Raw genomic sequence first — 13,441 nt, forward strand, 5'->3', positions numbered from 1 at the left:
CAGAGACAGATGGAGCCAGGCTTGCACTTGCTTTCTGCAGAGGGAGAAGCTACAAATGTTGCAAACAATCAATGTTACATTTTTACCAATTTTTTTGAGCAAATATGCGAATGATTTGTCTTCTTGAGCAGATACAGCAAGGGAAGCAAAGGGAAAGCTAATGTTGCTTTTAAAAGCAAAAAAAAAAAAAAAAAAAAGCATGGCAATCCCATCCTCTGCCTGGGACAGGGGCAGATCTGACCCAAAAGCCCACAGGTTTATTAAAAGAGAGAGAGAGAGAGAGAGAGGCATCTCTCTCCCTGCTTCAGCCGCTGAAACCCCTGTGCCTGGCTCTTTAAAAAGGGAGGACACTTCCCCCGATGCCCTGCAAACGTCACCATGACAATAGCTTGATTGGCAGCGGCCAATCTACAGAATGCATTCGATTTCTGTCAAAATGCATTCGATTTCAATTTGTAGTGGGCACTTGCTAACGGAGCGATTCGGGGGAGGGGCATCCGGATCATCCCAGTTCCCTCCATGTCTTTTACCCCAGTATGAATGGGGCCTACAAAAGAGGAAGACTGCATTACAGGTGGATTGACTCAATTGAGGAAACAATGGCCCAGTTTTCCAGTTTGCAAGATCTTAGCAAGGCAGGTGAAGACTTGATTCATAGGTCTTTCATTCATAGAGTCACTACAGAGTCACCATAGGTCAAAACTGACATAGTAGCAAATAACAACAACAAAGAACAGCCAATTAACAATAAGTAACACACGTTTCATAGTAAAAATGCACTAGTAAAGCAATAATAGTTTTTCTTCTGAAGGCATCTAAATTAGAGGTAGTGTTGAATGATCTGTAACTGAAGTCAGGCTTTCAAACCACTTTCCAAAACATTCATTAATTTCCCCTTAGCGCTACCCCAAAAGCAGAGATGCAGACAACATGCTGATAGCTACAGTCACATAGTTAGCCTGAAGAAAAGTCAAGAGTCCTGGCATTATCATTGTCATTGTTTTTGTAATACATATTTGTTGAATTTGTAGCCCACTTCTCCAGGAAGGAGTTCAAAGTACCATACAGGGATTATACAATTTTTATCCTCACAACAATTCTTTGAGGTAGATTAGGATGAGAGACAATGACTTGCCTAAAGCCAACCAGAGAACATCATAGGCTGCCTTGAAATTTGGACTCGAAATTCCTAACAGGAAACAAGACTTGACTACTGAATCACACTAGCTCCTCCTGGAATGTCAGTAATGGAATGAAGAACCAAATTAACACTCACCGGTGAAGGACACCATCCCGCAATCCCCAGCTTTGCCAGAGCTTCCTCCTTGGGATCATGCTTCTTCACAAAGGGTTGAGAAACATTTCTGCAAGCCAAATTAAAACAAAACAAAACCCCTACCATGACCAATCTACTGAGTTCAGAAATACAGTACTGAAAACACAGATGAAAAAATGCCTGTCCTCAGAAAACAAATTTTGTCTGGCATATGCAACTGAAGCAACTCTATAAGCTTGCTGTGTGATATTTTAGCTAGCAATCGTGCAGGAACCATTTATCCCCTGGGAGATACATTATCTGGGACATTTCTATGCACATTGTGACAGTAAACCACCAAAGGTTTGGCTTGCATGGGAGCAATTGTGGGAGCTTCTTTCCTCACAGATGTCTAAAGGGAGGGGCTGATTCTTTGAACAAACTAGATCCCTTCCTTACCTAAGAGGCTTGGCAGGTTTTGGTAGCAGGACTGGACGTTCCTTATGAGTTTTAACAATGTTCCGTATTTCCTGACTTGGTTCTGGATTTTGTGTCTTCTGAAAGGGATGGTCCTCCTGGGTTTCTGTTACTTGGTTTTTCCCCTTTTGTGTAGAAACTGACAAGCCTGGAGTAGGGAATGAAGAAAATGGTTTTGAAGGAGAGTCCCACAAAATATCTCTCTTCTTCATCCTGATATGCATCCTGTAGTTTCTCCTGAGTCCTGACTCAATCTCTTGCATGTGCACTTGCTACTTCCCTATTAGGCTGCTTCAGTTGCTTTGTTAGTGAGGCCAGAAAAGTTAAGAAGGTCCACCTGCCTGCCAATGTGAACTGCTATTCAGTATGAAAATACTGTAGATATAGGATGGAAAAGTAAGCTAGACCTCTCCATAGTCTCCAATGCTCCTAATTTGGCAGAGAAAGCCCTTCCATTTTTTGAGCTGCTTTTAAAATGCCCCCATTTCTCTCTCCTCTTTCTATGTTCTCCCTTTGTCCTCAGCTTACTCCAATTGCTGCAAACTGAGTACAAAATGGAAAAGCACTTTGCACTGTTATAGACTATAGTAATGCCTTCAACCGCATTGATCATGAAAAGCTATGGAATTCTCTCAAAGATGTAGGAGTGCCACCACATCTGATAAGAAATCAGAAATTTAGGGAAAGAGGCTACTGTATATACAGAAACAGAATGGTTCCCAGTTGGCAAAGAGGTCAGGTAAGGTTGCATATTTTCATGCCACCTGTTCAATTTGTATGTAGAAAATATCATATGAAGAGCAGGCTTGGACACAGAAGAAGGAAGGATGAAGATAGGAGGAAGGAATATCAACAATCTAAGATATGCAGATGATACCATACTATTAGCAGAAAATACCATACACTTGGAACAATGACTATGGAAGGTCAAAGAAGAAAGTGCAAAAGCAGGCTTACTGCTTAACATACAGGGAAAAAAATTAACCATGGAGGATCTAGATAAATTCAAACTAGAGAATGAGGAAATCGAAATGCTAAAAGAGTTTCCATGTGGTGGCACTCCTACATCTTTTAGTCAAACACTGATCATAAAGGGTACTGCAGCCACGAGATCAGAAGACTAGGAATGTGGAAGGTACTTAAGAAAGAACTATAAATGATCCTAAAATGTATTAATATTTTTGCCTGAGCTCACTGGGAAGGGGAAGATTATGTCCATCCTTTCCTCCTCCCCCATGCTGAGTTGAGTGCAAACTACTTTTTGCTTTTGAACAATGAAGCAGTGGAAATGTGCTGAGGACTAAGTGGGAAAATGGAAGAAGGAGAGAGAAACTGCAACACTTTGAAAACTGCTGGAAAAGAGTCCTAACCGAGACTATCCAGAACAGTTGGAGGATATGCTGGTTGTAGGAAATGGGGGCCTTCCAACACTATCATGTGCTGATCTCTGATGAAGAGAGTGGTAACTTTCAGCATCCATCAACACATTCCTGTGCCTATGCATCACTGTTAGCTTGGTGCAAAACACTTTGTGCATCTAATGACTGTCTGTTGATTACAAAAGCTCATGCTGCTGCATCAAACCAATTTTTCTTCAGTAAGGGGTCCCAACATCCTTTGCCTTCCCCCAACACCTCCTATGATTTGGTTCTTGAAAGGATCAACTTGTTTCTTGAATAGCTTCCTCATGTACATGTTGAATACTGCTCACCTGCATTTACTTTAGGCATAGCACTTTGAGGCTTCTCTTGATCCTCTGACTGCAGTTTCTTTGGAGGACTCCTATTCTTTGATGGGGGAATGACTGTCTTCATAGGACTTGGTTGCCCTGCAGAGGGAAGGATGTCAAGTGTTGAAAAGTTCTTAAATCTCCTTTTCCTAACTTTGATGGTATCAAGCCGGTTAAAATAACCAAATAAAATAGAGTGGTAGAGGTTGAAAGGTATTTAAAATTTCTACCACATACTAACAGATTGGTTTATATGATATTAAATATCACATATGCCACACCATTTATTATTTATTTTTGCAGTTATGGTATGCCACAAGCATAACTGGAAAGAGAAAAAAGTTTAGCAACATACACCCAGAAGGTTCTAAAACATCTCACATGAGAAAGAGAAACTCCAAGATCTCCAAGCATAACCTTTGGTAAAATCATTTTTGTGAGGCTCAACAATTGGGCTGTGGAAGCACATGACCTCTCTATAGAGGTTCCATCCCACCCACTGAGAAATCAAGAACTGAAAATATTGTTTATAACCCAGGAACACTTTCAGTACCTTATTAGTGCTTTCTTTGAGTAAGTAACAACAACAAAATTAATATTTTGCATTAGAAGGGAATATGAAGAGATACTGATGTAGAAAAAGGAAGAGAGGAACAGCAATATATGACTCACCAATTCTTTGGAAGTACTCAATTTTCTTCTGGAAAGTTTCTCTTGAAAGGGAGTCTGCTTTGAGGTCTGAGTTCTCCTTTTCTTGGTAGATGTGAATCTAGAACATAGACCATGAGATTAGGCCTCACTGATTGATCTCAGCTTCTTCAGGCTTCTCAAAATACAGGTATGAAGCTAAGGCATCCAAGTAATATGATCAGGACACATTAGGGGCATTAAACAAACAACACAATACATATGCATACACATAGACTCTTCTGCCAATTTCTATTGATTCTTCTCATGCCTATCTTGTTCTCATCCCTCCTATCAGGGGGAGAGAGGCCTGGCCTGGAAGACAAAGAGCCACCATCTTGAGGGGGAGAGTGGCCTGTTATGTTTTATTTTGACTTTGGATATTGTATTGTACTTCCTGTTGTACACTGCTTTGATCTAATTTGGAAAAGCGGTATATAAATAAACATTATTATTATTATTATTATCAATTAGTTCAAATCTCTTTTAAGTTTCCATTTTCACACTTTGAAACTTCAGTGTAAACCCATCAAAGCTTGGTAAAGTTTACCTTTTTGGTCTACAACTCTCACAATCCCCTCCCTGGAGCATTCATTAGCTTTACAAAAGACTCTTGGTGGGGCTGAAGGCCAGAATTCTGTTGATTTGCTACATCAGTGTAACTACACTGTTGTAGATGGTCACAGCAGCTGTGAAGGGATTAAGACACTGAAGAAGCAGGTTCTTAGAAACAAGCAGATTGCCTTTCTTCCTTACTGGAAAAGCTGCGACTGCAAGTCTAGTGTAGCAACAGGATTGGTTTGTTGATGTGACTCCACAGAGTTGCCTGTGTTTGTGAGTTCTCATTTTGAGGGTTTTGGTTTGTTGATATGGCTCTAAATAGTTGCCTGCCTGGGGGAGGGGGGGCGTGTTGGGGGACCGTCATGATGTGTACCTGAAATTCACAATTTACCACCTTATCACTCACTCACTCACTCATTTATTTATTTATTTGGTCCTGCCATGTCATGACAAACTGAGAAAAAGCCACTGAAAGGTACTTCCTGGATACTCTGAATTATGTACCAGCTCTGGTCTCTCAGGTGGAAATTCGGGTCGGTCAGGAAGAGACACTGTGTTGTTGCTACTGTTGGAATGCTTGGGTTTAGCTAGAGCTGGGTGGGGTGGAGGAGGAGAATCTTGTTTCTGCCTTGAAGAGTCAGATGATTGTTTCCGTGATGATGCTTGTCTGGTCCTTGAAAATTCAGGTGACCTTCTCTGGGGTGATACATATCTTGGCCTTGAATGTTCAGGTGACCTTCTTTTTGGTGACATTCTCCTCTGCCTTGAAATTTCAGGGGACCTCTGTGGTGACCTTCTCCATGATCTTGAAGGTTCTGGAGATCTCCTCCTTGATGGTGATCGCCTTGATCCTGGAAACTCAGGAGATCTCTCTCTTTGCAGGCGTTGTTGCCCTTGCTGCTGCTGAGAGAGTGTCATGGCTTGAAGAGTCATCTGCTGAGCCTGCAAAATGGAACACAAATTTTCCTAATCCTTGTTTACCCTGTGCATTCATATCCACCAAATAAGGAGCAACCTCCCCCACAAAAGGAGCTCCAGTTATTTTGGAGTAAAACTTCCATTATCCTCAACAATGACCATGCTGATTTGGGGTGGTGGGAGTTGCCATCCAAAACATGGGGAGTGGGCAGCATCAACTCAAGTCGTCACATTTATGTTCTGGATTCTCAAGCCAGCTATGTGTTACCTATTTCATATTTAAGTAGAGTGTTGGGAGATAATATTCTTTTCCTTTGAAACATCCAATGTGGGTATCAACTGATCAGTATTAGGGACATTCAGCGGACCATTTGGCCTAATCAAGATGGCAATTCACTTGTTTCAAGTTCTGAACCAGTTTTGTTTTTAGGATCTTTGAATCTAGTAGTTATTTTGGAGGAAAGCAAGAAGGTTTCCCATTGAAATCAAGTCCAGGATTGAACATTAGACCACAGCATGGCCCCTTTTTGTGTCTGTGCTGGGCAAGATATATGACAAGGGAAACAACACTGCTATAAGGTTACTCCTGACCTGTGGCCCTCCAAGCATTACTGGACTCCTTCAGTCCTAACCAACATAACTAATGGTGAGGAATAATGGGAGCTACAGTCCAGCAATATCTGGAGGACACATATTTCCATTGCTGTGTTAAATCCTTTCACTTACCAGGAGCAAGGCTTGCTGGTTGATGAAGGCTTGTTGCTGTGCTGCCACCTGGCTGGGATCCACTGTTGGGACTACAGGCTGAGGTTGGGGCATCATCATTCCTGACAGAGAAGGAGAGAGGGATGGCAGCAAAGAGCCTCAGAGGCTAGAGCAAACGTTCAGCATTCTCACAAGATGTGGCCACTTCCTGTTAAACATGCAGCTACTAAAGATGCTGTACCATGGTGAGTCTTCCATTAGTGAAGAGAGATGATTACAGAATTCAGCAGAATTCTGTTCCCAAAGAACAGTCACCCTTCAAATATTTACACAGTTTAAAAATGTAGAGTTTGAACATGACTCTGCTTGAGTTTACATTCTGACATCAGTCTAGTGATATGAAAGTTTACATTCACCCTTGTTTTGTATTTACTATTAGCAACCAAGCTAGAAAATGGAATTCTTCCCAGCTTCTCTCAGTTCTTCACAAGTCTGGCAGAGTATGGGGTTTTCTCATTGCTGGGAAGATGATATACCAAATTCATGTTAGAGAAGAACTAATCCAGAGAGAGTGTTCTGCTTAGCTGGGATTCATTCACTGGTCTGAGATCCTGATGGATCAGCATCACTGCCTAAGAAATATATATATTTAATTCTTAGGGCACCTTACATAATCATACACCCACCCACTCAGCTATGTGTACATAATAACCCAACAAGTTAAGCAAAATTCCCTACACATGTTGAAGTGGGCTGTGTAGTTCATGAGAGCTCTGGACAAATATGATTTCTTAGTCTTTTAAAGAGGCCTCTGTTTTCTGTCTCTGCTTTAGCTCTATGGTTTTTATTCACAGTCACGATTGTTCTCTGAGCCAGAATCTTAATGATCTCTGGGTCCTGTGCTAGGTACATACAAGGCACTAGATTTTATTGCCTATGCTGTAAATTTCATTCCTTACTTATTTTGCGCATAAGGTCTAACAACTTTTATTACTACCAGTATATTTGACATATTAAGTTTAGTATTGTTTTAAACGTCAAAATGTGTAGATTTTTTTTAAAAAAATTCATGACTGATACCAAGAGTAGCAAATTGCAAAACATGCTCTCTATCCTTTTATATAAGCTTCAACTACCCTGATTTGACAGGGGCAATCTCAGTTAATCCTCTGTCATCCCATTTTCAGCTGCTTTTAAAATATCCCAGTTTCTCTCTACTCATCCTACTTTCCTACACATCTTAAGAGGCCAGGAGCTGCACTCCAGTCCTTAGGACTGGTGCATGGCTTTGGCATGGCTTCTGGCCTCTTAGGACGCATGCATCATTTAAACAGCATACCTCCAAAGTGACCCGAAGCAGCTTTATTTTGGCCTGTCTGTTCGGGCCCATAGTTTCTACAAACTAGAATTCAAAGTGCAAAAGACATTTGCATTCAATTAACTCAGTTGAGGGAGAGGAGAGGTATGGGAAGAATCTTGCTCTCCCCAGTATGCTCAGGCAAAAGCAAACTGCTGCATCATCTCCAAGCTTATTTCTACTTCCTCATTAATAACTTTTGCCACCTTGACCACACAGTGATTTTGCTTGGCCACATGTGTCCCAGTTTTCACCTGTGAAATGTTGGAGGGTATGCTTGAAACTTTTTTTTTCAGCAGGAAAAGGGACACACTGTATATATTCAACTATAAATTGATCTCATATATAAGTTGAGGGCAGGTTGGTGGTCAAAGTTATGGATTTTGACATGACCCATGGATAAATCATGGATAAAACTTAGGGACATGTAACAAAAGATCTAAAGGATGAAGCAAAGAAAAACAATGACAAAGAACCTACAAAATTCCAGGACAGATTACACTCTAGGACAGATTACACTATTGCCTTTCACCAGAGAATGGTTCTTATATATTACATGGACCTGCAGATATGCTCAGGTTTTTGTGGTCAATTATTTGACTAAAATTTCTAGACTTATACATGAGTAGATACAGTAGTCATCTGTTGCATAGGACAGGGCAGAAAAGCCTTGTCTTCTTCAGAAACGTCCACAGGATTTCATTCCATTATAGCCTCAGTGCATTTCTTGTATTTTTGTTACCTGGCATTGTTCCCATTCCACCTAGTGCAGGCATCATTCCTCCCATGACGTGCATAGGTTGGTATGTTGGCATGGTCATCATTCCTGAATAGCCTAAGAAAACATAGGAAAAACTGTCTATCTGTGTTTCATAGCAATCTGATTTCAAAAGCAAAACTGGTTGGTGCTTCTGTTCACATATACTAGTCAGTAGAGTCAGTGGTGTGGAATGGTGGGACTTGCAATTCAACAACATCTGGTGGGCCACATAATTTCTATTTCTGCGTTAAACAACTTCCTCACTTTCTGTTAACTCTGAATGTTCTTATACTCCACAGTGTGGATGCAAGAAAACAAGTGTATATCACTTTAGCCATTTATCATGTTCACCATATTGTAATACAGTGCGCCCTTTGTTTACGGGGGGATCCATTCTGGACTCCCCCGTGTAAAACAAATAATGCCTATGCTTGAGCCCCATTTAAATGAATAGGACTCATGCATGCAGTGGTGCGGGGGCGTGCAGATGCCACAGGCGCGCACCCCATTCATCCCTATGGGACATGCCACCACTTCCTCCCCGCGAGGCTTTCAGCATATGCTGAAAGCTGCGAATGACGCAGCCGCACTGTATATTGTTATCTTAGTGATCATACTTTATAATCAAAAACAAGCAAAATAAAAAATTTTAAATATATATGTATATACAGTTGGACCTCCATATCCATGGATTCTGTATCCACAAATTCAACCATCCACAGCTGATAGATAGATAGATAGATAGATAGATAGATAGATAGATAGATAGATTACACCATTTTACTATGCCATTGTATACAATGGCACTTGAATATCCATAGATTTTGGTATCCATAGGGGGTCCTGAAACCAAACCCTAGTAAATACCAAGGTCCCACTGTACACACAACATATATACAATTTTTGTACCTCACTGAGTATCTTCCTCTGTAGAGGTTAATAAGTAGACTTTAAAAAGGACAACAACTTCTTGCAATGAAAATGAACTACTTTAGATAAGTCACACTGTCAGCCTCAGGGGAAGGCAATGGCAAACCTCATCTCAACAAATCTTGCCAAGAAAACCCCATGATAGGGTCACCTGAAGGTTGTAAATTGGAATTGACTTGAAGGCACACCACACAACCACCATCCCCACAACAACCACTGAATAGCTCCTTTAAAGTGCAACCCCCCCCCCCAAAAAAAAACCCTCAAGGCAAACAAAACAAAACCCCAGAGTGGATGCATCCATTTCACTTACATGGAAGCCATTTGCCACCCACCATTGGTATTGCCAGGCTAAAACCTAGAGTGGAGTCATTGTTGTACTGTGTTAGCCCCCATGGTCTCAGGGAGGGCAATGGCTTGGTCAAAGTCTTACTGCAAGCACCCTTTCACTATAATATTCCTGTTCTACAAGATGAACACTCACACATTTCCCCTCTCTCCCCTCATATGATTCACAGGCTATGGTTCATATTGTATATGATTTCAGCTTCATTTGAAGCCTTGCCCTGGAACTGTAGAGTGTGTGAACACTGGTATGTTTATTAACAAGCCATGAAGTGCAGCACTTTCCCGCCTGATACCAACTCTATTTCTTTTCTACTTTTGCCCTGATGTGTACCTGGAAAAACTCCTTGCTGACCAGGTCCAATTTTCCCACCTCCTTTCATGCGTCCACTCAGACTTGCCTCATTGTCCAAATCCTGCAAAAAGAGAGAGAGAGAGAGAGAGAGAAAGAGAGAACATTTTATTAGACAGCTTATCCAGCACACTGGGGCTGAGATCATGTAACAAGCTGACGAGAAGGTTTTGTTGGCAAGATTTGTTCAGAGGAGGTTTGCCCTTGCCTTCCTCTGAGGCTGTGAGCAAGTGAATTGCCTAAGGTCACCCAGTGGGTTTCACGGCTGAACTGGGAATTGAACCCTTATCTCTAGAGTCATAATCCAACACTCAAACCACTACACCATGCTGACTCTCGCCCATACATCAGCACATGCCACTAATAGGATGCCAGTCATTGCCTTGGAAAAACAGACTCCTGAGGGCATGGCAAGGTGACAAGACAACAGTTAAATGGATCCCAGTACTAACAAAAGAAATGTCAACTATAGGAGAGGAAGAACATGTGAGAAAAGAAGCAGCAAGTGAGAAAAGAGCACACTTACTGATGGGTGATTTCTGGAGCCTTGATGGAGCAGTGGCATAAAGAGGCCATCCACATAATGATCCAGTCCTCTGGCATATCTTGGGCTATCTTTAATGCCTGGGTCTAGGGGAAAATCACATTCCTATCATCAGACAATGTCTCCCCATTTACCCCCACCCTTCTTGGCATTTTCATTGCCCCTAGCAAATTTCATATCATTTTAAGAGTTTGTCACATGGAAGGCTCCTAGAGTTAAAGGTCAAAAAGTCACTATAGTTATTGTAGTTGTTAAGATTATTACACCCTATCTTTTCCCTGAGGACTCAAAGGCAGTGTACAATTTTTTTTTAGAATAGGTAAAAATACATACTGATAAAAACATATTAAAAGTTATTGCAAAAATGTAATTGAAGCACTTAAAACACAGCCATTAAAAAGAAAAAGACAAAATAATATAGCATAACATTAACATTACTTTCTTTATAAAACAGTATGCTGCCAATATGCTTCCAATCTGAATTCAAGGTGCTGGAGAAGATATGTAAAGCTCTGAATGGCTTGAGACCTCTATACTTGAAGGAGACCATCTCCCTATAGTTGCCCACCCAATAACTGATGCCTGCTGGAGGGAGTGCTTCCCTTCAGTGGGGACTATGTACCATGTGATGACTCAGGAGAGTCTTTTCTGCTGTGGCTCCCCAGTTCTGGAAGACTTAACACAAGCTCCGAGTCAAAAAGTGGCTCTTTATTAAAACCTTTGGAGCCTAAATGATTCCATCCAAATTTATAAAGGTAAGTAGTTTTACACTAATATGTCGTGAACTCTTGTAGCACCTTTGAGACTAAGGCCTGATACAGACCACTGCTTTGCAGCAGCCTGGGACCAAAATTAGGTCTCGGGAAAGCGGAGCATCCAGATGCTCCATGCTCTCCCAGTGCCATTTTGGGCATGCACATGTTCAGACAGTGCATGCGCTGATGACGTGCCTTGTGCGCTGCCTCCAAATGGCATGGCGCACAAGAGAAGTCACCACACCGCTCCAGGGTGCTAATGGTGCCTTGGCAGAAGTGCGGAAAGGAGCTGCGATTCGCAGCTTCTTTTTGGAGTGGATCATATCTGTACAGCCCCTTACTGAAAGAAAGAAGATGGCAGCATGAGCTTTCTACTTCCTCCTGTGCATTTGGTAGAAATAGACTTATTCTACAAAAGTTCATGCTGCCAAGTTCTTTCTTTCAATTAGTCTCAAAGGTACTTCAAGATCCGTTTGCATACTGAGTTTCCAGATTAACATGGCTTTATCTTTGAATTCTAGTTTTAACTATTTAACATGCTACATTTTTTAAAATAATCATTTTTATTCAATCTAAACAAACTATCAACAAATTTTATACATATATATAAAACAAGTATAAACAAACAACAACAACAAGACAATTTTAACAGAATTACTAAATAAAAAGAAACATACACTACTGAATCCACCCCCAGTGGATGGATATATACCACTTTTTACATTTTTAAATATGCTTTTTTATTGTTTCAACTGCCTTTTACTTTTTAAAAATGTTACTTTGATATACATTCTTTTAATTTATTTTATCTGTACATTGCCCTGTGTTCCTTTGATATATAGCAGGAGAGAGGGAGAATGCAACAGTTCATTCTCAAAATTGTCAACAACAACAACAACAACAACAACAATAATGGAAGCACAGCAAGGAGGGAGTCAGTGTAGCCTCCTTGGAAAGGAATTCTAGTTTGTTTGTTTTTTGGAGCCATCACTAAGCACAGACAACAGCAGCAGTGAGGGAACCAGCTTCAGATGTTTGGCCTAAGCAGAACTCTTATTCAGCACAGATCACTTCTTGGAGGAAAATGGATTCACTGTCACCTTAAAGACAGATCCACCAGCCACCCCTAACTGTGAATACCTTCACTTAAGTTCCCAGCAGAAAATCCCATGCTGGGAACCAAGCGAAGGATCTTCCTTGAAGATTCAGTACCCGGTAAGCTCACTTGGAAGAAGATGGTCCTTCAGATAGCCTGGATCCAAGCCATACAGAGCTTTATAGATCATGATCAACACTTTAAGCTGTGGCTGAAGACAGAACAGCACCAGTTCTGACTCTTCCTCCTTAATTAATTATATTTGTATGATGGCGGTTGTATAAGAAAATGGAAGTAATATTGAGAAAGCATGGCAGGTTGCAAATGGAATATGCAACATCTAAGTCTCTTTTAAAATTCCATGTTTCAGAGAGGATAAATGGGTGGAATTCATTTGGAAACATCTATCAACCTCTTGTCCATAACCATATCTGGTTGAACACACACGCATGTGCAGGCATGCATTCAGGCTCTGATTCTGGAATATGTGGCTCCCTTTACCCCCTCCGCTGCAATTGAAGCCCTACCCTGAGATTGGCACTCACCTGGATAGGCAACACCATTGAATTCTGGAGGCAATGAAGGAGGTGGGAAGGAAGGGGCCTTAATATCTGGTGCAGGGGGGATGTTCAAGTGTTTCCTGCCAGAAAAAAAGCCAAAATAAAGGTCAGAAAAGCAGTGATTTTAGGAAATACACAAGAGAAGAGTGAAAATGAGGGAGTTACTCACCTATCTGGGGAGGTCCTCTGGGAATAGCTTTCATCCTGTTCAGGAGTTATGGGATAATCCGAGGAGGATCTGGAAGGCCAGTTGCCTTCCTCCAGTTCTCCAATGAGATCCAGCACAAAGTCACAACCTGCTAAGTCCTGCCACACTTGGCCTGTGAACATGGACACAGTCCACCCCCGGGGGACCATATCCAGGCCCCTGAGGTCAGCAGAGTGAGGAGACACAGATTCATCAAAGAAGG

At 41.4% G+C, this 13,441-nt stretch overlaps 1 protein-coding gene across 1 annotated transcript in view; it reads right to left on the bottom strand.

Moving 5' to 3' along the window:
* The window catches only part of MYO15B (myosin XVB), a 123,103-nt gene that overhangs the window by 37,067 nt on the left and 72,595 nt on the right, over nt 1–13,441 (bottom strand). The window contains exons 27-37 of the mRNA XM_042447553.1: nt 13,201–13,398; nt 13,017–13,111; nt 10,603–10,706; nt 10,059–10,140; nt 8,432–8,524; nt 6,354–6,454; nt 5,214–5,651; nt 4,134–4,230; nt 3,444–3,560; nt 1,715–1,880; nt 1,277–1,364 (exon numbers count right to left, since the gene is read on the bottom strand). Of these exons, the coding sequence (XP_042303487.1) occupies nt 1,277–1,364; nt 1,715–1,880; nt 3,444–3,560; nt 4,134–4,230; nt 5,214–5,651; nt 6,354–6,454; nt 8,432–8,524; nt 10,059–10,140; nt 10,603–10,706; nt 13,017–13,111; nt 13,201–13,398 (1,579 nt within the window). The remainder of the gene's footprint in view (nt 1–1,276; nt 1,365–1,714; nt 1,881–3,443; nt 3,561–4,133; nt 4,231–5,213; nt 5,652–6,353; nt 6,455–8,431; nt 8,525–10,058; nt 10,141–10,602; nt 10,707–13,016; nt 13,112–13,200; nt 13,399–13,441) is intronic.

This window comes from Sceloporus undulatus, chromosome 2 (assembly GCF_019175285.1).
Source record: "Sceloporus undulatus isolate JIND9_A2432 ecotype Alabama chromosome 2, SceUnd_v1.1, whole genome shotgun sequence".
Taxonomy (NCBI): Eukaryota; Metazoa; Chordata; class Lepidosauria; order Squamata; family Phrynosomatidae; genus Sceloporus; species Sceloporus undulatus.